Source organism: Anser brachyrhynchus, assembly GCF_964034855.1.
Source record: "Anser brachyrhynchus genome assembly, chromosome: 1".
NCBI lineage: Eukaryota > Metazoa > Chordata > Aves > Anseriformes > Anatidae > Anser > Anser brachyrhynchus.
Window position 1 is genome coordinate 143697182 of NC_137694.1, and position 25243 is coordinate 143722424.

General features: G+C 41.3%; 1 protein-coding gene across 3 annotated transcripts; it reads right to left on the minus strand.

Moving 5' to 3' along the window:
* Window positions 1-1283: 1283 nt before the first annotated feature.
* RNF149 (ring finger protein 149) lies at window positions 1284-24888 on the minus strand. Of its 3 annotated transcripts, XM_080602035.1 has the most exons (9): window positions 24233-24888; window positions 17162-17412; window positions 14701-14769; window positions 11789-11871; window positions 11207-11303; window positions 10660-10689; window positions 8376-8571; window positions 4903-6949; window positions 1284-1863 (listed from the first exon to the last, which is right to left on the minus strand). In XM_080602035.1, the coding sequence occupies exons 1-8, from the start codon at window positions 24690-24692 to the stop codon at window positions 6891-6893; spliced, it is 1245 nt and encodes a 414-aa protein (XP_080458161.1). In that variant the 5' UTR covers window positions 24693-24888; the 3' UTR covers window positions 1284-1863; window positions 4903-6890. The 3 variants fall into 3 exon arrangements, with proteins under 3 accessions (XP_080458161.1, XP_080458162.1, XP_080458160.1); XM_080602036.1 differs by lacking the exon at window positions 10660-10689 and having other exon boundaries at window positions 24233-24879; XM_080602034.1 differs by lacking the exons at window positions 1284-1863; window positions 4903-6949 and adding an exon at window positions 9418-9478 and having other exon boundaries at window positions 8436-8571; window positions 24233-24831.
* Between the last annotated feature and the right edge of the window lie 355 nt (window positions 24889-25243).

Genomic DNA, 25243 nt, shown 5'->3' on the forward strand with positions numbered 1-25243 from the left:
TGATGCTTAGAATAAGCTTAAGGATTGTCTTTAATGTTTATGATGATAAAGTGTTGACTGCGTAATGTTTAAAACTGTATGCTCTCCTCCTCCACATCACTGACTCTTTACACAATACTGGCTTCATACCATCAGTAGTTGAAGTACCACAATTATTTCGTGATTTTGAAAATGATCCACCATGGAAAAATGGTCCCATTTCTTCATAAAACTCAAAGTCATAAGCCTCTTCTCACTTCAGAGCTTGCACAAGTACTTGCTTTGTGGCTACCAATGATTAAAATAGCCTCTTCAGTTGTAAGCATGTAGTCAGTACCATGCCAATGTTTGACTAAGGGTAGGCTAAAACAGTCAAATAATTGCTGTCATTTAAACTCTCAAAATTAAAAGAAAAATAATTTGAAAAGTTAGCCACTCTAACGTAATGCTGTTTGATAAAGAAAAGCTGCTTTAAGTCTACAGCTTCTGCTTAAATTTTTATGAGGCAGAAGATCGATAATGCAAGGTCAAGATTTTCTTTTGACTTTATTTTTGTAAGTAATGTAAACTGATAAATTACTTGGATAAAAAGTAACAATTACTTGTATAAAATCCCCTCATCTTCTGCAGCACGATCTTTTTGTAAGATGCCCTGTAAGAAATGTTCTCCAGGGATTAGAGGATGAGGCTTGTACAACTTCCCAAAGTTATGATGTGTTAGGTCAACTGAAGTAGCATTTATTTTAGGTCTGCTCAAAGTCTAGAAATCCCTGCTCTTGAAATTCCTTCTAAAACCTATTCACGTGCTGTGTCACTGTTAGCAGTAACAGTTAACACTGCTTACACTTTGCATTTGTACCTTGCCTGCTTCTCGTCAACTAACGTTGACATACAACAAAACTATTCCATATTCATCTTTTCCCTGTTAGTGTCCCTCTTCAAAAAGTGGTGTAAAAAAAAAAAGCATATAGCTTTTAATCTTTTGTTTAGAACTCCCTTCTTGAGCTTTAAATGAAGCAATGAATAAAAACAAAAGCCTTACACACTGAACGTTGGCCCCACAGCCCTTAGCTTCTCAGCACAGCTCAACCCACCACAGCTCCATAGGGGTTATGCAGAGAACACAACATCCAGAAAGGATGTGAACTACTGCAGACAGTGTCCCCCTAGCTACCCAGCACAAAGTTAAGCTGGTTTTGTGCTTGTTTCTGAGTGTCCCAGATCTGTTCACACAAGTGTAACAAAGAAAACCCTCATAAAGAAAGCCCTCAAGCTTCTACAAAGTGTTTTCTGCAAAGTGTTGCTTTTTGAAAGGTCTGTATAATTTATTATGGAAATTGAGCTTTTAGCCATTAAGTTACATCAACAATGCATAACTTGACATTCTTACACTTGTACATACACAATGGGAAGAGTAGTTCAGTGCTTGATGCAATCAATGCAACCGAGTTAGTACAACGTTACCGTAAGGGTTGATGGTGAATAGTTGTTGACAGAGACCAGCAAGTTCAAGAGGTTATTTGCAGTTATGTTTAAGCAGAAGTGAATACAAAGTTTGGACTTAAGCCTCAGACTAATGAAGTGATGGAAACTCATTTCGCTGTTCTCAATTCAGAAGGATATGCTCGTTTAAAAATACACTATCATTACCATGTTTCAGGTGGTGAAAACTAGCTTCAGGTCCAATGGAAGCATAATGGACAGTTTCCAGGCAATGCATTCTTCACACAAACACATGCAATTATAGAGACATTCTACTTTTAAACTTTCTCAAACCAAGTTTTGCAATACAGCAGGATATCTGAGGAGAGAGATCAGGACCCATACTGAACAAGAACAAAAGCCTCCAGCTTGATTTGTGCATGTTTAATCTTCACATACCACCTGCGAGAGAAAAAGAACACCTAGTAAAGATCAGCCTCAAGGACAGAAAATATATTACTATTTTTCACCAATTCTGGTTATAAAAAGAGAAAGTTGCTGCTGCCGTCTTTCATTTCAGTAATTTTAGTTCAGCACAGCTCTATTATAAAACTCCATCTCCCAGTCTTGCTCTTCCCTCCTTCTCCACCCCAACTCCTCGTTCCCTGAGCCCAGCTCTAAGGCTCATCCAATCGCACCGTAAGGATACACAGCTTCCTACCTTGACAATATTTAACTTTCAGGAACTTAGTTTTCTGCCATTTAAGCTGAATGCATCACATACTCTTAATTTGAATGTGAGAGCCAGAACAAAGTAAGTAATTGATAGGTGGTGTGGAAAACTAGAAAGGACCGCTCTCTCATGGAACAGCAAGCTATTAAATTGGTTTGAGCCATCTTGTGAAGTCTCACTCAGGCTGGTGGAAGCGAACAGTCTCTTGTCAAGCTGCCCACACCAAGAACTCCATTCCCTCCAGGTTAACCTGACAAAATCTTGCCAGCTGACTCCTCTACTAAACTCTGTATCACCTCTCCTTACAGAACAGTGGAGCCAGTACTTCCTTAACAGTCTCAGTACAGAAACACTGCGTTCAGTATCGAGTGCTTTGGACTTGAGCTTCAGACTAACGAAATGATGGAAACTCCAACCAGTGAAATCCAGCTACTGGAAACTACACATGCAACCTCTCCACTCAAAACAAAAAAAATAGACCAAGACCAATTACCCACACACTTTCCACAACAGTATCACTACTGCAGTGATACAGAGCCCTTAAGGCTCTTTTGAGCAGGAGTTCCACGTTTCACTGAACGCTGGAATGCTTACATGCACCAAACCCATGTATTTATTATGTATTTGCAGCCTTGGCAACAACTGAAAAAAATATTCTGCCAATTCACACTGCCCTTCTTAACCTACTGGTGTACACTTCCAAGTGACAACTGGTATCGCTAACGGTAGCTGCATGTCTGTTCTTGCCTAGACACGAGAATTTTGCTTTTGGGGGGAGCTAAATAAACAGCCCAACCCACTGGCCTATTTGTTGCCACCATAATGTAAACCCAGCACTTTCACTTCTGATGGAGCTCATCAAAACCTGCGAGCACAGTTCTGCCTGTCTCAGCCATGCTTTGTACCACAGGGCATAAAAAGCGGGACAATGATCACCACCATCTGCTTGCTGGGCTCCTCTCTGCACAACTGCTGCAGGCTTGTCTTAGAGAAAGCTTAGCGTGCTGGAAGGAAAACCAGGGTGACCACTCCTCAATCAAGAAGTGGTTAAAAAAAAACTTGGCGTGTTTAAAAAAGTAGGTGTAACAGTGTTTCCCTGAGCCCAATTACATCCTAGCACAGAACAGAAGTTACCCAAGTATATTCCTACCAAAATTGGGCTTTTATTATACCAGTGCCCAGTTCATTAGCTTAGTAAGAGTTAAACACATTCTCACTGTATTTAAACCATCCTACAACTCCTCTGACATACCTCCTCTTAAGAGCATAGCACCGATTACTGGCAACAGGCAACCAATCGGATGATATTCATACAGCTGGTGGGTGGGGGGCCTGGGGAAGGAGTTACTGCTGTCTAATCAATTTTTCCTAATACTGTAGAGAATCTCATCCAAGCATTGCTTCAAGCCCATTTCTGCTTAGGGTCAAAAAAAAAATCTGGTCTTTTATTAGGGGTAATTAGTGAAAAAAATTCAATTGTCTAGTTAAACTGGTATTACTGCTAATGAAAGTCATTGTTAACATGCATTTAGATCTGAAATGTTCATTTTTGCTTGCTAACAGGTCTGAAAACTGAAGCTAGTTTAAGAAGTTATTTATTCTCCAACTTGACTATTAATAAGCCAAGATCTTTGACCAAAGAGGGGGGCTTTAGTCTCACTTTAAACACCAGTCCATTTTGAGATGTTTACAGCTCCTTTTTACATCTTTTGCACCTCGCAAATTTTCTCCCCAACAGTAACATCATAATTAATGATGCCTACTAATGCAATTCATCATTCTGCAATAACATCCCTCAATTCAGCTGGGGATTTGCTCCAATTTATTTATTCAACACTGCCACTGGAGGGCTCTCTACTTTATGCTGGCACTGGGCTTTTGCTTTTTTATTTTATATATATGCTTGCTGTAAGAAGCCCTCTGGGTGACTTCAGCAAAATCTGACAAAGGGACATATCTCAGAGAGAGGCTCCTGCATGTTTTATGAAAAACATGCAGCTAGGAAGGGAACCCGCAGAGCATACAGCATCAGCTCCCACATTAGGCAGGAAATAGCCCAAGCAGAAAGGCAGATTACAGATCCTCCAGATGGTGAGGAAGACTCAGCTCTGCTCTTCATATGAGCTGTTGGTAGTTACAGTGCTAGGAACTAGAAATACAGGTTTGATCCAACAGAGTCAGTCCAGATCAGCAAAAACCTGTACCTACCTAGAGCTGCCTACACCCACATACTCTGAACGTTCCTTAAGTGAGTTCTAACAGTAGGTGATAGACTTCATGTTTCTAAGCCTCTTGCTATTGCTTTAAGCTCCACAGATGGCCTCTTTCCTGTTCTGTATTTTTACACTGCCACTCTTTTTGCTAACGCACATAATAAGCTGTCTGACTGAGGTCAGACTAATGTTCGCTTCGGAAGATTTTGTCATCGTGCTTCCGAGGAGAGCAAACTGCTTGTTGGAGGCACTGCAATTCGGCCTTTTATTGTCATCATTCCTCAGCAGCACAGCTGGCCTTACAAGACCTAAATATATCACAAATTATGTGCAAACTGTTCTTGTGAAAGCTTAAATGTAACCGGTATAGATGCAGCAGAAGACATGTTCTAGCAGTCTTCACACTCGGCCATTTTTCTAAATTGTTAACACTTCAGATTTTATAGGCACTCTTGTCAGTTTGCAGGTTATCTAGATTTTCTTCCAGCTCTCAGCTTTGGTTCTGAAGAAAGGCATTTTGTTTTAGAAGTATTACTTAAAAGTTGATGTACTTACCACAGTTCTCCCCTCCAGCATGAATACTGCACTGCAGGTATCAGCAAGACACAATCCACAGATTGACAAGACTTCTCTTGATAACTCGTTTTGGTTCCTCCTTGAGCTAGAGTTTAAACCCTCTCAACATTTACTAAAAATCAATGTTCAGTTTTGTGTTAAGGAAGAGGGAGAAGACTTAGTTTTTAATATTGAAGAGATAGTTAAAAAGGCAGTTCTGGAAATGTTGGTAGGCTTCTTTTGGAGACAAGCGTCCCTCTACATTGTTTTAGTTGTGGGTTGTTTTTTATTTGTTCAGTGTTGGAGGTGGTTGGTCAGTCATATTCCATTCTCGTGTGCTTCTTGTAAGATAAAGGCATCACAAAAACTTGCACCTGCTGGTGACATCAGAACTACAACCTGATAATTTTCCAGTAAACCTAAAAGTTACACTCCTACAGGGAAGAGGCAGATTTATTTTTTAAGTAGGCATGAGGAAGAATATTTCAAAGGAAATTTAGGATCAAACGTCTGCTCTGCAAAGTAGAAGTTCAGATTATATTTCCCCAGCTGAAACCTCTCATTTCTGGAACATTCATTCTAAAATTAAAAAAAAAGTTATTGCTTCTACTGAAGCTCAATATAAGTTAGAAAAAGAATTGCATATTTTCTTAAAAACATTCCAAATATACATTTTAAAAACAAAATACACTCTAAAACAAACGTCTAGTAAAAGACCTTGTTTTAAGCAACCTGTAATAACAGCTTTACCAAAAAAACTGAGGAACATAGCACATTTATAACATGACAATGCTAAAATCCTAAACAATTCGTTTAACACAGTTAAGTAGTGTTTTAAATATACATATTTCTTTACAAAATAGTTTAGCAATTCCTTATACCACTTACAGTATATAAATATTTGAATAAGAGGTCATAATGGGAGATGCCAGGGTTTATATTCATTCTCAGATGCTTCAGGTTTCATAGGTGTTTTACTATAAGGCACAATACTGCTAATCTAAAAGAAAGGAATAAAAGCTAGTGACGAACCCAGTGGAAACTCCCACCATGGAGTCTCCAGGAGAAGATTTCTAGCGTCTCTATGCAAAGAAAAAAAATTCAAACTTTGTATACTCTTAAGAAACAGTTCCAATTTTTTACATAAAGTGGGACAGGATGGGTGCAGGAATAAGAAGGAATTAAGTAAAATTTTATAAATAGACTAATAAATATTTTAGCCATAGTTAGCCCTTCACCTCTGTTCTACTGAGTTTAAGACTGAAAGAGGTAACCAGTGTGCATATACCGAAACAAGTCTACATGCTCAGCACGTGAAGACCACCTTGCATAACCTATTACTGCCAAATTCAGTATCAAAAGCTAGCAAGGTGGAGAAAGTCTCCTTTTCTCTCAGCATCCACTCTGAGTGGAACACATTACAAGATCAAATCAGTATTTGTTACATGTAAGGAAAGTTGCAACTGGTAATTTTTTCCATCACCAAAAAGGATATGTAACATATCCATGAAGTTATTTGATTCCTTCAAAGGTTAGATTGTGTCTTTTAAGTACGTCCATCTCCAATTACAACAGAACTTTCAGAACATTTTAATAGTTGTAGCCTTGTAAGTGTTCTCCATATATATACATACGGATCACAAATAGTGCTTCCAAAATATTTATCCATTAGACATTCTACATTGTTTCACTGCCTAGTCTTCAACTTTGTTACAGCCCTCTGGAACACAACGACATTGTAATAATGCTTACAGAAAAAGGGTTATTGCATCTTTTTATAGGATGAGACATCCAGAGGAAGTTTTATAAAATCCTCTTGTGTACAAAATTCTTAGTTATTAGCCCTTTTGGAACACCAGCTAGAAAAGTTTGAAAGGTAAAATAATTTACATTGTTATTTTTCCATTAACCAGACAAGAGTTCATACTACTTAAATAAAAAATAATAGTTCTTCAACAGTCTATTCAAGGTATCTTCCGTGAAGCAGTTCAGTGGGAATTTCCATTAGATAGATGCTCTCCATGTCGGTTATTACTGACATCCACATCTAGAAGCCAGGAATTAGAAGAAAATTTGTTTCTAGATTCACCTTTTTAGCTTAACATATAATCACAGAATCGTCTAGGTTGGAAGAGACCTCCAAAATCATCTAGTCCAACCTCTGTCCTAACACTAACAAGTCCTCCACTAAACCATATCACTAAGGGCTACATCTAAACGTCTTTTAAAGACCTCCAGGGATGGCGACTCAACCACCTCCCTGGGCAGCCCATTCCAATGCCTAACAACCCTTTCAGTGAAGAATTTCTTCCTAACATCCAACCTAAACCTCCCCTGGCACAACTTTAGCCCATTCCCCCTCCTGTCACCAGGCACGTGGGAGAACAGACCAACCCCCACCTCTCTACAGCCTCCTTTAAGGTACCTATAGAGAGCGATGAGGTCTCCCCTGAGCCTCCTCTTCTCCAGGCTAAACAACCCCAGCTCCCTCAGCCGCTCCTCATAAGACTTGTTCTCCAGACCCTGCACCAGCTTCGCTGCCCTTCTCTGGACTCTCTTGAGCACCTCCATGTCCTTCTTGTAGCGAGGGGCCCAAAACTGAACACAGTACTCAAGGTGCGGCCTCACCAGAGCCGAGTAGAGGGGGACAATCACTTCCCTAGACCTGCTGGCCACACTGCTTCTTATACAGGCCAGGATGCTGTTGGCCTTCTTGGCCACCTGAGCACACTGCTGGCTCATATTCAGCTGCCTATCAACCAGTACTCCCAGGGCCTTCTCTGCCAGGCAGCTTTCCAGCCACTCATCTCCCAGCCTGTAGCGCTGCTTGGGGTTGTGCCCCAGGTGCAGGACCCAGCACTTGGCCTTGTTGAACTTCATGCAGTTGACCTCAGCCCATCGCTCCAGCCTATCCAGATCCTCCTGCAGAGCCTTCCTTCCCTCGAGCAGATCGACACACGCACCTAACTTGGTGTCATCTGCAAACTTACTGAGGGTGCACTCGATCCCCTCATCCAGGTCATCGATAAAGATATTAAAGAGGACCGGCCCCAGCACTGAGCCCTGGGGGACTCCACTAGTAACCAGCCTCCAACTGGATTTGGCTCCATTCACCACAACTCTTTGGGACCGGCCATCCAGCCAGTTTTTAACCCAAAAAACCCATAAAGAGCAATAATCTAAGGTCTGGAAACAAATCAAATATTCATGTATATATAAGGTTCTATCTCTAGGTAAGAAATCCTCCCAAAACATTATTTACATTTTTTTTTTCCTTTTAAGACCAATTTTCTTCATCTTACGGGATTCTCTCAAAATCTACCTGCTTGTGTTTTTTGAACATCAGCAGTAACACCACTCAATCTGGTCTGCACTGCAGTACTAAGACTACTAACATCACTTGGAGAAAGTCTCCTTCTAATGCAATTAATGGCATCAAGGATTGTCAAGTGATAAACTGAAGTATTACTTACCAAGTAATGCTGTGGTTTCGCCCGCATCCTCTTTTAGACTGGTACACTGCAATACAGATTCACTGGTGGAAGAAGCTGACAATTCACTCACTTCATTTCTGTCGTCTTCTTGTAAAGCGATACTCAGGCTTCCAACTGAAACACTGCCACTTATTGATTCAGGTATTGGAACTTCAAGTGCGTCTTCAGAGTCCCCCTTCAAAATTAAATATATTAACTCACACTTCTGCCCACCTACACGCCTTCATATTTACAACATCACGTTAATAGAAAACGACCTTTTTTTCACCTAGTATTGCCTATTATAGGTGACCTCATGGGCACAATATTTAATATCATCTACTTCCAACGTTAATGTCAGAAACCAAAGAAACTCAGTAAGCTGAGAGTGGCAGCAGTCAACCCAGCCAGCCTTTCAGATGGAGTACTTCAACACTTCAGAACAGCATTGCTGCAGCCTCGTTAGGAGCACGCTCAGCACATATCAAGTCTTCACTGAGCAAACCTATTGATCCTTCACATGTCTAGAAACTGCCGTTTTTCAATGACAGTAGTTTGGCAAGTTTAGATTTGTTTACTGGGGTGAACAAACATCTGATGTAAGAAACAGTTTCCCTCCTCTTCTTCCTCCAGTCTAACTTTAAAGCCTGTCCCAAAAATACAAGTGTGACAGCTTCTCACTTTGCAGGAACAAAACGTATGCAGCATGAGCAAAGGAACTTATTTCACCTGTTGTACAGCACGAGATATTTGTAATCCAATTTTTAGAATGGATCATAACTCCTACATGCACAATTCTGTTCCTAAAATTGAACCTTGTAACTACCATTAATATACCAACATAAGTTAAACATGAGCAAGTACACTACAGTAGAAATAGCTCTTCTGGGGACTTGACGATGAACCTTTTTCCCCCTCTTCATTTACCAAGGGCCCACCTTAAGAAATTCCATGCTGATCCTTTCTTAAGCATCAAAACATTAATTTTAAATAAGCTATAGAACTACATTTGAATGCAAGTTAAGACACACGTGATACTAACCTCCAGGTGTGTATGTGTACTGGGGAAAGGATTAATGATTTTGTTTCCAAAATTTCAGCAGCTAAATAAGCAAAGATACAAGATTCAATAATGCTCTACTAAGTCAGGAAGTCAGACAAGGTGAAATGGTGAAATGCAGTTCTCTTTTTTCCCTAAGAAGTAGTAACTAGATCATTGAAGTCTGTGACTAGAAGCCTATTTTTTGCAGAACATAAGGCAGGTAACTGGGCTTCCTACCTTCCTTCTACCTTGAGCCCTTTGAAAAAGTTGAAGCAGCCAAATTGTTTACCATAAGATCGAGGTCAGCTTTCAGACTCTTTGCAGAGTTCAGCAGAGTTCTGTAACAAGGCTGCACACTGGTGTCTGCCATTGCGTCACTCAGCCAGCACACTCCTGGAAGAACTGCCTTGCTCTTCACACTTGTCCTCACATCAACAAGATGTTCACACAAACACTTTACAAATCAGGTTGGACAACCTGGATCAGGCTGAAAACTGAGCTAGAAAACCCGAATGACTTCTCACATTGCTATTTCAGCATGACTTGAATGGTTGACACGTAAGCAAGACATTTCCCCCATTCCATCAGAAAAAAGAACTGAGCTTCTGTACTTAACATAACCCTGCTCAACTTGCTTCCCACATTCTTTTCGCCAACAAGCAGAGGAGGCATTACTCCCCTTGGTTAGGGCTGGTATCAGTACTCTACAGCAGTACGAATTCAAGGAATAGAAGTATTTTAAAGTGTCTCAGCTTTGAGACCATACAGAAGGATATATCCTTTCATTGCATGTAACACAAGTTATATTAACACCAAGAATTGAAAATGAGCTAGTAGTAAGCCATTAACGTACCAATATTAATGTAACAAGTTATTTCACATGAGAAGACTGCAATTCTTGGATAAAGCTTTACTACGCAGAACCACCATGATGTGGTGCATGTTTATATGTATATATACAGACAATATATGCCTACATACATACTACGTAGCAAGAGTATTGTCTCTTTTCACAAAGCAAAGTCAATCATCCACAGGCTTTCTAAGTCTCTAATGAAGTAAGAGAACAGCTAGTCGAAATGCAAACCTAGCGAACGAAAGGAAGCCTGAAACCCTGAAACCAAGGAATGCCTCTGTTTTCTGAAGACCTCTATAGATCAGTAGAGGAGAAGAGGTACGTTCATGCCTACGGCACTTAAGTGGAACTCAAGACTACTTATCAACAGTGACCAAGTAACCTACCGCATGTGTCTTCATCTCTCTTTTCTGGTGCTGTCAGGAAGAAATGAGAGCACATCATTTTCTCTATTTAACCAATTTCTAATGAATGTCTTTAGGAAGGTTCTCAGTACTGGCCCACTTACAGGGATAAAGCACTTAGCATATGTGGAAGCATACATAAATACACTTAAACTATAGAAAAAAATCACTATTTCCTTTGAATCACAGTTCTCAGCAATATCAACTATATACACAAGATCTACTGAATTTATATTTTTGTAGCTTGGGCAAATTGCCTCACCTTTGCTTTAACTTCATTACTATTGTCAGCTGTTGATAGAAAAAAATGATAATCACAGAAGAGTACACAGAGGATTCATAAGCTCTTCCACACTAAGCTCCTACCCAAAAGCCTCACTTTTTCCAGTTCTCATCAGAAACTCACTTCTTTGCCCACCTTCTTCAGTCTAGCCAAGTAACAACTGTTGTCATTCTGAACAGCTACATGAAGCCTTGCTTCCTGCACTGTGCTTTTTTCTTGAAGATTAAAGGTAAGCGTGCAACATACCCAGTATCCCAAAGCTTTGATAACATCTAGTTTACACATTGGACAAGTTCGGTGGTCCAAAAGCCAAGGGTCAATGCACGTTCTATGGAAGATGTGCCTAAAGAAAACAAATACCCTTTAGAACTTGTAATGAAATATCAGACATTACTCTTTCAAGAGAAGCACAAGTTGCTACCTTAATAGGTAACCCAACTCCTCTGTAACTCTGACATTTAAGCACTGCTTAAATTAACAGGACAGACATAACCATAACTTCTGGAAACGTCTTTATCTGTCATGCTAATCCAAAATAAAAGATGCTACTAACTACAATGACACTACTGAGCTATCACTTCAACAGTGTACAATTCAAACAATATTAAGAAAGCTCTACTTCATTTTTACACTTCTCCCAATTGCTCCTTTTCCCCCATAAATATGAAGTACTGTCTTGTCTCCTGGTGCCCTTCGACATGTAACAGGCCATACAAATGGCACAGCTTCAGCTCTGCCATCACTTTCAGAAGAGTTTCCAGAAGACTCACCGAGTTTTTCTTTGGGAAAACATAGTACAAAGTGAAGAGAATAATTACGGTGACTTACTTGCATGGCAGAATTCGAACAGTGTCTTTCAGTTTATAGTTCTCGATGCACACAGCACAGTTTTCCACATCAACATCTAAACCCTGAAAATAACACATTTAAATGTGTAAATTACAGTCACATGTAATTACAGAACAAGCTTTGAGTAATATATAATTTCACAAAACACAGTATAAATTGGTTTAGCAAATAAAAATGTCTCCCTCGTTTAAATCAAGATTCAATCAAGAGGCAATTTGATCAATTGATACCAAATATTAAGTAGCAGCCCAATTCAGATTTTCTAATTTAAATAACTACACATGGTATCTTAAGCCGTTTGTTATACCTCAAACGTTGTCTTTAAGGTTTTACTCTGCTCCCAATGAACAATGGACAGTTAAAATCAAGGAATTTTACAAGAGGTCACAAATAAAATAAAACAGTGCGCTGTGCTTTCATTTTATTTTTACTGACGGTCCCAAAGACTTGCAAGAGATTAAGTAGGAGGAAATTCTTAGGGTTAAGTACTACAAGCCTCCTCTTCCCATACATTTTTTTTTTTTCTTCTACCACAACCTAGTAAATATCCTTTGTAAGCTAGAGAAGGAGAACTGAAGTAACAATCTGAGATGATTTTTACAACATCTCTCCAAGCTCACACCAGAGAAGCCAAATCATAGGATTTTTGCCCCCCAGCTTATTTCTTTTTAAGGGCTATATATCTTCCCTAACAGGTCTTTCTGCCATCTTGAAGCCATACCTATACTTACAGTGCAAGTATGATAGGGGTACCTCCTGATAAGTAATTCAGTGTTAATTGAGTTGCATAAAACAAGCATTAGAAGAACACAGAGCAGACCAACTTCCCTTTCATCTCCTACAAGTATATTTCATGTCTACTGCTGACCCAAGCAGTTAAAAATCACCACAAACATTCAAATGAATGAAGTACTGCAAACAAACTTTCAAGTTCAAGGGAAGCTTTTCCCTCCTTTACATGCTATTACTTTACATACTTAATGCTTCAAATTCCCAAGTAAATCTTCTTGTTAAAAAATAAGCAAAGTTAAAATAAGATACACATTTATTCTGTTTTGTTTTTTTCTTCATTCTGCAGGAGACAAAATCCAAGCACGCAGCACACAACCAAATGTGTGCATCTCGCAATAATCCCATAAGCTTCTCAGAAAGATCTACGTGATAGCAAATACAATTTTAAAATGTTGACCTATTTTTAGTTAAACATCTCAACTCCGAAAGAAGTGATAACGAAAGACTGTACTGTATATCACAACAGTTACACACTTTCAAACATAGTGACTGAAATACTAATGTACGTTTTTCCTTTATATAGAGACAGGACTGTCTTTTCTGAGAAGTTTTCTGAAAAGTTCATGAAGGTACATTTGCATCAGTAAGTTACTGAAATTTGCTGACAATTTGGTGATTCAAATCAAATGGTAAACCATGATTTACCAAGCAGAAAACCTTTATTTTAAATGTTTTAATCTAATTTTGTTCTACTTTTCTTATCTAACATGACATTCATAGTTACTACCAGCATGCTGTACAATAACCTAGTTAAAATTTTATTTGTTTTTATAATTTTTTTTTTTCTCACAGGTATATTGATGGGAAGGAAATTCCTGATGCAAAGTCTCCTAAAACAATCCTTTTAGAGGCTGACTGAACATCAACTTAAAAGCAATTAACAGGTTCACTGTGGTCCTCACCACAGAGTTCATCATGACTCTTTTACATCCATTCCTTCTTATGCTGATGTTATGCTGTGCTACTGCTTTATGCAACTTCTGGTTCAGCTCCATCTTCCTTTCTCTCCAGTTTCACCATTGTATAAACAGAAGTATGTACATCCTTCTGTTCAGTTTTGAAATAGGTTATTTTTTGATGGAATTTACAACTTAATTAAAATAACAAATACTTTTAAAATGCTAAGCATGCTGAATGCATAAAAGGAAAAAAAAGGCAAGCTCTGAAAAAGCCTGTTTTAAAATCAAGCTAGTTTACTACATGAAGTACATACACTCCCTTGAGCCAAATAGCTTCCGTTGAAACACATTTTTGAAGCTCTTAAATGTCCTCTCTCACCTTAATTATATTAATCAATTTAAAAGAAAATCCTTGTTTTTCCACCCCTAAGCAAGTCAGTCCTTAAGTAAAAGTTAATCAAATAAGACAAATAAGGGTGGGAAAAAAACAACTATATGGAACCAGAAGTTTAGTCAGACAATAATGTAGCGTCTAGCTTCACAGATGCCTGAAACTGAATAAAATAGCATTTTCCTTTCAAAACCTTGGTTATTTTATCTAATTCATATAGTTGTTCAAATAGTTGTGAGTTTAGGCCTTATACTCAAGAAGTTAACTTTCTGAAAGTTGTGCTAAAACTTTAGAATAGTTTCATCCTAATATAAAAAAATATATTTTTTTAAACATTCAAGCCTATACTGCTCCTTAATGTAAGTTAAAAAAAGATTAAGTCAAGTATTTCATTTTCAAAGCTTTAGATTACCAAGGCTTTCTTATCAATAAAAAGATGGATGTTCCCTTAAATGAAAAGAAAACATTACATCAGCTGTACAAACTGTGCAGTCAATAGGTCCTCGGAAGTATTTCACAATCCACCTGTTGATGTTTTCAAGCGCTGATAAGATCAGTGTTTCCTCATTTCTACAGTATCAGCCCTTTTTAGTTTCCTGCAACATTCTGCAAAACAGCTTTACATTTCATAAATAGTGAAATTTTGACTCTTCAATTTTAAAATCAGCCTTCTAGGCAAAGCCACTAAAATGAACCTAAAATTGTAAGAGCCACACTGCGGTTATCTTGCAATAAATTCAGTTTCCACTCTATAAAGGCATTACAAGAGATTTCAAATCATTCAACAGTAATGAAAGCCACCATGTTACCTTGTCTCCACGTTTCACCGTATGCAGCTGAAGCTGGCTGATTGCTTTCTTGGTTTCTTTCCTATGTCCCTTGAAAAAAAATTTGAAGTATTAGTACAGAATCTAGTTATAAGAGTTACACTTCAAAGCTTAAATATTTTTCATGTGGATTATTAGGTCTTCTGAATGCTAGATAATCTGTTTACGAAATACTTCCAGCCAGCAGATGCTGAAGGACTGCAAGTTTTGCATTCCTGAGGCACAATAGAAAACATTATCTATAGGCATACTGCTCTAACAATAGGCTCCACTGGCACACAACTATGCGGGCCAAACTGACGCATGTAGTCCTGTACAGTAAGTGCCTGCACCAAGGGCCTTCCCACACTGGAAAACTGAAGCTAATTTACACTTTAGAGGCGCTCAGAGCTGAAACAACAGCAGTATAACCAGACCTTCTCGTTCAGCAAAGCAATGAGCAAGCAGGCTGTACGTAGGTTTAACGCGAGCTCGAGAGAAGGTGGAACCCTGCCGAGTAGCCTACAGCTGGCTACCAGGTCAAAAGGCTGCTTGTAGCTATTAATACCTCCCCTCGGTTAAACACTGTCTAACACATTATACAAAGCTTTACACTGAAAGGACGCATTATGCAAAGGAGACGACAAGAAAGGCTTAACAGACGTGAGGCACCATATTGGACTTCCATACAGTAACAGCCCTAATTATGCTTGGAGGGGAAGCGAGAAAATAAAGCAGTACTGTATTCCCAGACAAAGAGATAGCTACTGCTGGAAACTAAACGCTCCCAATTAGAGTTTGATCTGTCTAGCAGGATCCCTCACTGATGAAACACTATATGGGAATCAAAAAGACTTAATGGCAGCTTCCCCCTTTAACGATAATTACAATGACTTATATCCTTTATAAAATAAAAAATAAGAAAATCAATACTGTAAGTTAGCAAGCGATGCTAAGAAGTAGCCTGACAATTCCCTCTAAGTGAACTTGACCAGCAGCAGCCTAGTCTACCTTCTCTACCAGCTCAGGATTTCCTGTATGGTCCCGTTCCATCTTCAGTAGCAAGGAGTTCTTCCAAAGATTTACTGCTAAACTAATTTTAGAATAAACCATAAGATACCCTTCTTTTCCTTCACTTAGCAGCTACATAGTAGCTTGTTTTAAAGCATACCATAATTGACTTCCAAGTTTTAATTACTTGGAAGTCAATAAGCCAAACAAATAAAATTTGTGTTAGAAAAGTAAATTTTTGTTTCACAAATTCACTTTAAGACTTCTAACAACGCATCTAGGCCAAGATATTCATGAAGTTTTGTGGTTTTTTTTTCTTTCAACAGTATTTTTAAGAGAAGAAGAACTAAGGAAAGTGCTATGGCCTTCTAATGCTAGACTACTTAATTAAGAAGCATTTAGATGACAAACTATTAAGAGTTTGCGGCACTTATTTTGGGAAACATCGCATTCGATCTAAATAACACAAACTATAAAGCATTTGAAGTCCCCCTGGTGTGAATTGTATCAAAGCCAATGTAACAGGAAGAAATACCTTTCTTCACCAAAGAGTTCGTGTGTTCTAATGCCCTCTTTTTTTCTATACAGACTTCTCAAAAATTTTATTTTCTTGAAAATATTCCCAGAATACGAATGCTAAGACATAAATATTAATAAAAAAAGACTAAAGGGAATCAACACCTCAAGTAGACTGCACATTTCTTTTCCTAAGAGAGTCCTGTAAGTTATAATCAGAGCTCAGACTCTTGAAGTCAAAATCCTTGGTTTTGTGTTTTTTGATCTCCATCCCCCACCCACCCCCCTCAAATTATCTCAGAGAAAAACATGGATTTGGAAGGGGCAAAGAAAGCAGGACCAAAGATATTTCTTCCTGATCCTTCCAGTACTCCTACCACACTCAGAACTTCTGACAGTCCAAAAGAGCTGAATCTCGCCACATGTGCTCCTTCCAGTCTGCTGCAGTTCAGATTACAGGTATCACAAGCAGTTTTCATAAAGCTTTAGAAACAAAAATTTTAGCCCTAATTACTTGCATCTTAGGAAAAAAATTACTATGGTCTCTCCCCATTAAAGAAAATATTCTGGTTAGTGTAACCTGTACTTTCAGAATGAAAATTACATAAGAATGAAAATAACTTCTGTCCTTTTGACACGAGAAATTAACTTAGGTGACAAATCACATAAGAAGCTGGCTTTATTCAGTTTTTGATGATGACTGGCTAAATATATTTCCCATTACTCCACAGTGGTATCTAATAATTACAATTAGTCAAGCTTGCGATGCCAATTAGCTCATTATTTATTATCCTCACCAACTATTATTGAGTAGTGTTCATAGATCATACAGTAGCAAGAAGGTACAGGTCTTCAACAATGCTTCAATAAAAAAAAAAGTTAGGCAATTGATTTGACACAAAAACTGCAAATGCTTTAGAGCCTCATCTGCAATTACCTGGTTTCCAAATTGTGATCCCGTATACAGGAAACGTTGTATATAGTAAAATATGAGCCAAGCAAGCGATATAATCATCATGGTGATGAAGGCGATGGCGACGAACACAACCGACTGACCGCTAATGTATTCCTGCACGTGACGTGTGCCAACGACAATAGTCATTTTCACTGGAATGCCTCTTCGTACTGGCTCCAGTATCTCTATTCCTTTTGGATAGCCAACCATTATCACCACTGTGTTTCCTGTTCCTGTTGGAGAGGAAAAAAAAAAAAAGAGAGAGTAAGAATTTTGGCATTCTGGCTTGACAGTAATTTGGGTCTCTTCAATTAAGAACAGAGATTAAAACTGCAAAGTAGTCCTATTTTTTTTTTAGGCATAGAACTTATTATTAAGTTTAATAAAGAACCCTTTACTTACATTATGAAACTCTCAAGCAGAAGAGGAACTTCAGCAGATGCACTTTTACTGTTATCAAAGTCCTATCCTCCTCATTCCGTACAGCAAGGTGGGGCAGAGATGCCATGCAAAAGGCAGGCAAGTTATACACCACTCATCTGGAATTTGCTAAAGTCCTGACATGCAACTCAAGAGCAGCTGGTCTTTGTTAGCGTAAGAATTTTAGCTGCAGCTGGAGACAGTATATAAACTACCACAAAAAGAGACGCCTTCAATTAAGTTTGAATTGGAATGCACAGCACAATTAGGCTGGATATGTGAACAACAAAAAAAAACAGGTAATATTCAATTACATTAAACATTTAAATACTTCAATTTAAACATTTAAATGCTTCAATACTAAATACTCAGAATTTAATGAGACTTCAAGACAAGGACTTGCAAAGAAAAATTTTGGGACTCTTCTGGGAGCGTGCAACCAAAGAACTTTTTTTTTTTTTAATTATATTTAAACTCAAAAGCACTCAATCCATATGGGGAGAAAAGCACCTAACTCCAAGAAAAGACTTTAAGCACCACCGTACCACAGCCAAACAAGTTAAGATACCATGAAGACCAACAAGCAGAAACAAAGATCTCTTGTGACTAGAGTCTTATTCAGTTTTGTCTAGGAGCATCTCCAGTACTGTCTCAGAAACACCTGACACGTATTACAAAATAAATGGCAAGCAAACATACTTATTAAAATGTCACCTCTTCACCAGTCTATGCCAGTTGTATTCAAATAGCTCTTACTTTTGTGTGTACCGACACTGCTATACGCTCTTGGTAAATTATGGCTTTCTAGTTTGCTTTGCATTCCTACCTCTGAGAAAAAGTGAAACTAAGCTTGATTCAGGGAGAAAGTCAAGGAAGAAAGAGGGGTTTTCCGAACAGAGAAGCTAAAGCTGTAACATCAGGGCTACCTTTTCGGATTCACAGGACTATCTACTTGCAGCAAAGCCTCCCACTGAAGAGGAAGCCTTTTCCCTTCCCAGCTATGTTCTCTATTGAGAAGCTATGTCAAAACACATGGTTGCCTAATTTATAGCGTTGTGTCAAGTGGGGTTTAGAAAACAACAACAAAACAAAAAAAAAAAAAAACAAGAACAACCATTTTGGACTCACCTACTTCCTTCAACAGCACGAAGCTATTTGCCTTAAGCATTTCAAACAACCCCTCCAGCTGAGACTGCTCTGCTGGCCACACCACTCTGCTGCCACACAAAGCGCAGCTCGCAGGAGCTACAGAAGGTACAGACGGCTGGCTGTGGATGAAACACTAAAAGTCCCAATTACGAGCTGAATAATCCTCCTATTTGAACGCCAGGCAGCCTTTTTCAGCTCCACCTTACGCAACCAGCCCACTCGTGCTCACCTACTGTAAGAGCTATTACACCCGCCGGCCGTGTTCAGACCTGGCACAAGAGCAGGATTTCCAAACAGGGCTGGGTTTCTCAAAGTTTTGAGGATCACGAGGAAAACGGTGCTAGTGGAGAAAGGCCCAGCTTCGGTCTCCACTCAGCCATCCCGCATTTGCTCGCCGGCAGCTCTCACCTAGCTCTCAGCATGTGTTGTCTTGTCCAGCGGGTTTCGTACGTGGCACAAAGCAGTGAAGTTGAAGACAAACAGGACAAATCCACAAGCAACTCGCTTCCTAATTAGTCCTACTCACCAACAACGTGCTTATTCACATGATCCCACAAGTCCAAGCACACTAAGAATTGGTTAGCGAATACTGTTCTCCTCCCGAAACCAGCCCAAAAGCATTACCAGAGAGGCTAAGGAATCCTGTAGAGAGGTGGGTGAAGCTTTCCTTGCTTTCTGTCCTTGTGCTGCACCTCTACGAATTACCAAGAAAAAAAAACATTAAGGCAGAAGCACATCCCACATTGCTGAGAGCTTTCTCCCCAAGACCCAAGATCCTGATTTCCACGTATGTTTAATCAATTGGAGGAGCTACAAATACCAGGATGGGAGCTTGAGGACAGTCTATGCACAGTGCCAGGAGCCTCGGAGGAAGGCTTCAGTCGTTTCACTCTGACTTGGAGAAGAAAAGACTGGAAGCAGCCTGGATTTTTCAATCAGTACAGACTTCCTTCCCAAAGCCATAATCTAGAGCTGGTTCAAACCTGCTACATAGATCGCTCCACAATTCCTAACACCAAAACTACTTTAAAACCCACAACGATCATTAATTCCTACTTCTGTTTTGTCACTAGCACGTCCAACTATCAGCCGGTTATTTACCTGAATAGGAAGGCAGCGTATTTTTGTGCAACAGCTGCTAGATACTGTGACACCTTCCATTTTGAAGGATCTAACACAAGTAACGTATACATTTTTAAGCAAATTTCCATTAAAAGCATCTTAACAGTTTTAAAGACTTGTGATCAATCTATCAGAGACACACTCAGTTAAACACGATGGCCTTGAAGGTCATGAGACACAAGGAGGGGAAGAAAAAAATTGATACCCACTGTTACAAAAGCAGCCTCAGAGAAGCAGTTGCCCTGAGCAGCCTGTAAGACTAAGGACTTTAACTCATTCCTCGCTCTAATTTTAGACTTCTGTTCTGAAAACGCATTATTCAAAGACAAATGCTGTTGAGTCATCCCATCAGCTTCAACTGCAACGCAACTCGGAGACCATAAATCACACCTATAAAAATCGCAGTGCCACATTCATGCCTTGAGAGCACGCTTTCGTGGCTTTACTGTTACATACTAGTTTCTAACCCCACAGTAAGCAGCCGCATTCATACCCTAAATACCCCCTTTTTTAATTTATTTTTTTTTAAGATATACTTGATGCTTCAGTGGAATCAGGTAGATTTGAAATCTGGTGTGCGCTTTTTTTAAGCGTTATCATCCAAGTAGAGCAGTGAGAGCTGGCAAATCCTAAGGATACCTGGAAACAAGGACAAGTCTGAAATTCTGGAGATGAAGGTACGTTTCCTGCTAGCACGCCAAGGTCAGTTTTACTGCTCATATTGTTACAGCCTTCTCCTGCAAATGAAGTCATCACTCTCCTGATGTGAAGAGTGCCATGCAGATTAAAATCTTGACTTCAGGCATCTTAAACTGCCACATTCGTTTCTATTCAGTCCTACGTCTACCTTAAAGATCATTTCCAATCATCCAGAAGGCAACTGCAGCCATACATATTTTTTAATATACTTTTTTTTGTCCTGAGGAGAAACATCAGAAAGCTCTCAAGGTTTGAGCACCCTGGTAAAACTCTGGAGGTCAGCCCTTAGATCTATTTAGGCATCCTACTTAAATCGCCACAATTACCATCGAACATGCTCTTTGGCTCCTGGTTGCAGAACAAAGCCTCTGATCTCCACCGAGGCTTAACAGCACAATAGCGACCAGATGACGAGCTGGTCCTCAGCCACCCAACCCAGTGCCAGCTCCCCACATCCTGGGTTTGTGTTGTGTTTCCACCTGCCTGAAGGAGCAGGACGTGCAACCAGAAGAGGCAGTGGTTAAGCAACCGGTACAGGTACACACATCCACACAGGTTTCTTCTTTCCACACAGGTTTCCAATGCGCCTGTCCTTTTCCATATAGGATAACAGATCAGCATTTTGAAGTCACTTCTGTTTCTTCAGAACAGTACAGCAGCTCAGCGTAAGTCACTGTCCAAGTTAAGCAAGCCACTCATTTCAGTTGTGCCCTTTTAGCACAACAGCACCAGAAGCCTTCAGTAGAAGGCATCAGTAACACAGAAGTTATGCACCACTCGAGAATCCCACGCAGCACTCGGGTCTCTGAAAGAAATGCGGCAACGAGTTGAAGCGGACGCCAAGATGACCCTAACCTTGCCTCTTTGGAGCTGGCAAGAGCTTTTCGAATCGTCAGTGTAACAAAATACAGAACCAAAAGACCCCTTCTTCTTTCCTCTGCGATATACCTCTGCCTCCCGCTAATTTCTCAACCAGCACAACACCTCTAACTCATTATTCTGTTCTCCACAACACTCCACACCTTGCCACTTCAAATTCCTTTCCAAAAAGAAAATAAATATTGTATACAAATATTAGCTGGCAGTGGGTTGGAGAGGAATCTGAAGCCTCTGTATCACATTAAGTTCCCACACCACCAGCACCAGAAATAAACAGTTAAAAATGTCCATATTCCTTTGAAACTGAAACTTAAGTTTATACTGTTCAGATTCAGTAACAAGTGCAACTGCTTGAGTCATTCAGGTAAAATAAATACTTTCCACTGGAAAAAACCTCCTCAGGCACACATGAAGTTGTTCTATTACTTCCCTCAAGGAGACAAGACTTCCAACATTTCAATTCAGACAGAAACCAAAGGCCTGAAATACACGAGACATCAGTAAAAAGTCATATTTGAAGGGCTTGATTCTAGAAAAAGGAACAGGATTGCAAGGTTACATATTCAAACTCTTGGCTCTTCTGCTCCAAAACTGTAATTAAAATCCCTACTCACTGCACTCACGAAGCACACAAGGTACCAACAAAACGAAAAACTAAACTGCAGAATTTGTCCTTCATCAAATGCTCTGACAACAGCTAGAGCAAATCGCCTCTTTGCCTAATCAAGAATCTTTACACTCAAGCTGGAATAAGCCTAAAAACACCAAATCAGGAAAGTTACCTACTTATCATCCGCATGTAACTCAGGCTGCACCTCTATCAGCGTGAACGATTGCTCCATCTCACACCATTTCCAGCGCCACCAACTGCAAATCCACTCAGTGGATGTGCTTCATGCCTGCAACTCCACTCCTCAGTTACAGCACTGCAGTTTTCCTACAGTATTCATTCTGAGCACTCCTCTCACAAGCAGGGTTTCCTTCTATGCCAGTTCACAAATCCCTTCAGACAAATGGCAAGCTCAAATCCTGTAAAAACGCTTTATTCCATATGCTCCCTTACCTTCCACAGACTTTTTCTTCAAACAATCCAAGATTTAAAACGCTAGCAGCAATTCTTCCCTCTACTTCCAGCAAAGCGCACTGCAAATTTTAGTAGCTAGTTTAAACACTTACTCGTTTGAAAGTTCCCACCATAAAACAAAAATCTGTTACTCAAAGATAGTGCTTATATTTTTACACGGTATATTCCCACCCAATCCAAACCATCTTGAGGTCCAACCTGCATTTGTGGAGTCAGTATAAATAAGTACAAATGTATGCTTGTACGTACACTATACTAAAACACAGTTTTTTTTACATAGGTAGAGTTTTTATCATCAAAATTCTGACAGTTACAAAGGAAAATGTTAACGGAGCAGCAGAAGTCGTGGAGGACTTCTCTTCATACCACTAATAAATGTAACTACAGCAGCAAGTCTGAACTGAAGCATCAACACAAGAAGGTCATCTGTACAACAGAGATGACAGGAAAAAAAAAGAGAAAATAAGATAAGGAAGAAGAGATTTCACAGAAAAGCAAATAATAGCTATGAGAGGCTATGACGGGGCATGAAGTGGAATGTGGGAAAATTCCACCCTGCAGGAAAAAAAAAAAAAAAACTTGTACTGATTGACCAACATAGAGTGGCAACAAGGAAAGAAAAAGTAAGAAAAGTTACAAAATGAAGAATCTTAATTGCCACACGGAACCAAAACTGAAGGTAGATCTTACCTAGCATCCACCTCCACTTTCAGTGGATTAAGAAAGCCAAGTGGATTAATGGGCCAAGCCAATACATCCAGTATATTATACATGCTATGGAAGCAACAGCTCCAAGAGATTTTCAGCTCACTGTATTAAAGAAAGCACGTTTATTTTCTTTAGAAGTGCCATATAGTTCTACTTCAACCAAATTGCTGGTCTTCCCCCACCTCATCACCAAGAGATGGCCTGGGCATTAGCAAACTCACTGCACCAGTACCACGCATTTTCAGCGTTTCTGATGGTCTGCTTTGCCTTTATGTCCTTCAGATGAGACCTTCCAGTTCCTCGGAAGCCTGCAAATGCTAACAGATTTTTACAGCACGGTTTTGAGGGGTTCCCCCCCATTTAGGTTAAGCATTTGATATGGACACGCTCGTTAAACCCAGCAGTGTGCTTTAGCTGCACAGCCTGAGCAGAAGCTGCAGCGACAGAGCATCGGAGCCCTTGTATCTGCAGGAATCACGGAGCCTTTCTGCAGGCTACAGATAAGCATGCTCAGACGAGCCCAGTCAACGTTTTTTCTCTAGGCATCAGTTTCCCTACCTCATCCACCAGCACCTCAGAACTACCTGACGTTTCTATCTCCCTCCCTGCCCTCACAGACCTGCACGGGAGATGATTGTTAGAATAGAGACTGTACCAGAAAGCTATTCCCAAACAGCTACAGCTCTGCCTCTGAAGGTGCGGAAGGCATCTTGAGGCGACCTGGCGTGCTCCTGTGCGAGAGGCAGCCTGCCCGCCTCCTGCTGCTGGGGGGAAAAGGAGGGCTCTGGGCGGAATGGCTTCCCCCCAGCCCCTGGGGCCGCAGTTTCGCTGCCACGGCCTCGGAGGGCAGAGCTGGGGGTGCGGAGAGATAGAGAAGGGGGGAAGGCGAGGGAAGGAGCGGCTCTCGGCATCGCCTCCCCGCCACCGAGGCCCCGCGTTAGACAAAGCCGCCGCCTCCTCCTCCTCCTCCTCCTCTCCCCGGCCGCGCTCACCCAGGTGGGACATGGAGACGGTGCTGTTGCCGAAGCGGGCCTCGTTGTAGATGACCACGGCCGCCGCCCGCTTCCGCGCCGCGTTGGTGATCTTGTCCTTGAAGGTGCAGCCGCCGCGGGCCACCAGCGCGATCCAGGCCGGCGGCTCCCCGTCGGGGGCCGGCCGGCCGCCGGGCGGCAGGGGCACGTCGTAGTCGGTGTCGGCGGCGCAGCCCTCCATGTGGCGGGGCGAGGCGCCGCGGGGGATGCCTACCAAGCCCTGGGCGCTCTCCTTGGGCGAGCTGTCCCCGTAGCGGCCGCTCTCCGTGTTGCCCCGCACCGTGCGGTTGCTGAGCGGCTCCACGTAGGCCGTGCTCACCCACGCCGTGTACCACTCCAGCGCCCGCGCCCCCTGCCCGCACGGCGCCCCCAGCGCCACCAGCGCCGCCGCCACCAGCGCCAGCCGGGCGCGACGCACCATGGCCCGGCCGCCGCCGCCGCCACCCCGAGGCGAGGCGACTCGCCGGGGCGCAGCGAGCACGGGAGAAGCCGAGGAGGAGGAGGAGGAGGAGGAGGAGGAGAAAGCCCCGCCACCTCCTCGCCCCGCTCCGCTCCCCGCCCCGGGCGGAGCCGCGGCGCAGCAGCGGCTAATGGCGAGGGGGAGGCCGGGCCGCCCGCCCGCGCAAGCGCCCGTCCGCCCGCCCCGCCACCTCAGAAAATGGCGGCGGCTCCGCGGTTCCCCCCGAGGCTGATGCTGGGGTCTCCAGGCTGCTGCAGTCGTGTCTGTTCGAGGCAAAGCGTAGCCATGTCAAGCAGCTCCCTCTGTGGGGTTAGCATAAGCTCTCCACAGGCCAGCCCCCACACAAAATCGAGCCCTTTCAGCGTTGTTTTTATGTTGACCCTCTGGCTGGTTAGCTATTTTTAAGTCCTGTCTGTCGGCTCGCCCCATGACACACGCGTGGACCCACTGAGTCATCGCCTCTGGCCTTCGGAGCGCTCCTCGCCCACGCTGAAGGGCGAAATGAGTGTCCT

Excerpts from the sequence above, each read along its gene's own strand:
- RNF149 (XM_080602035.1), bottom strand. The coding sequence starts at position 24,692 with ATGGTGCGTCGCGCCCGGCTGGCGCTGGTGGCGGCGGCGCTGGTGGCG. Across the intron at positions 17,413-24,232 it reads CGTCTCCATGTCCCACCTGG|GAACAGGAAACACAGTGGTG; the intron begins GTGAGCGCGGCC and ends CCTCTCCAACAG. Across the intron at positions 6,950-8,375 it reads CGAAACCACAGCATTACTTG|ATGTGGATGTCAGTAATAAC; the intron begins GTAAGTAATACT and ends CCTGGCTTCTAG.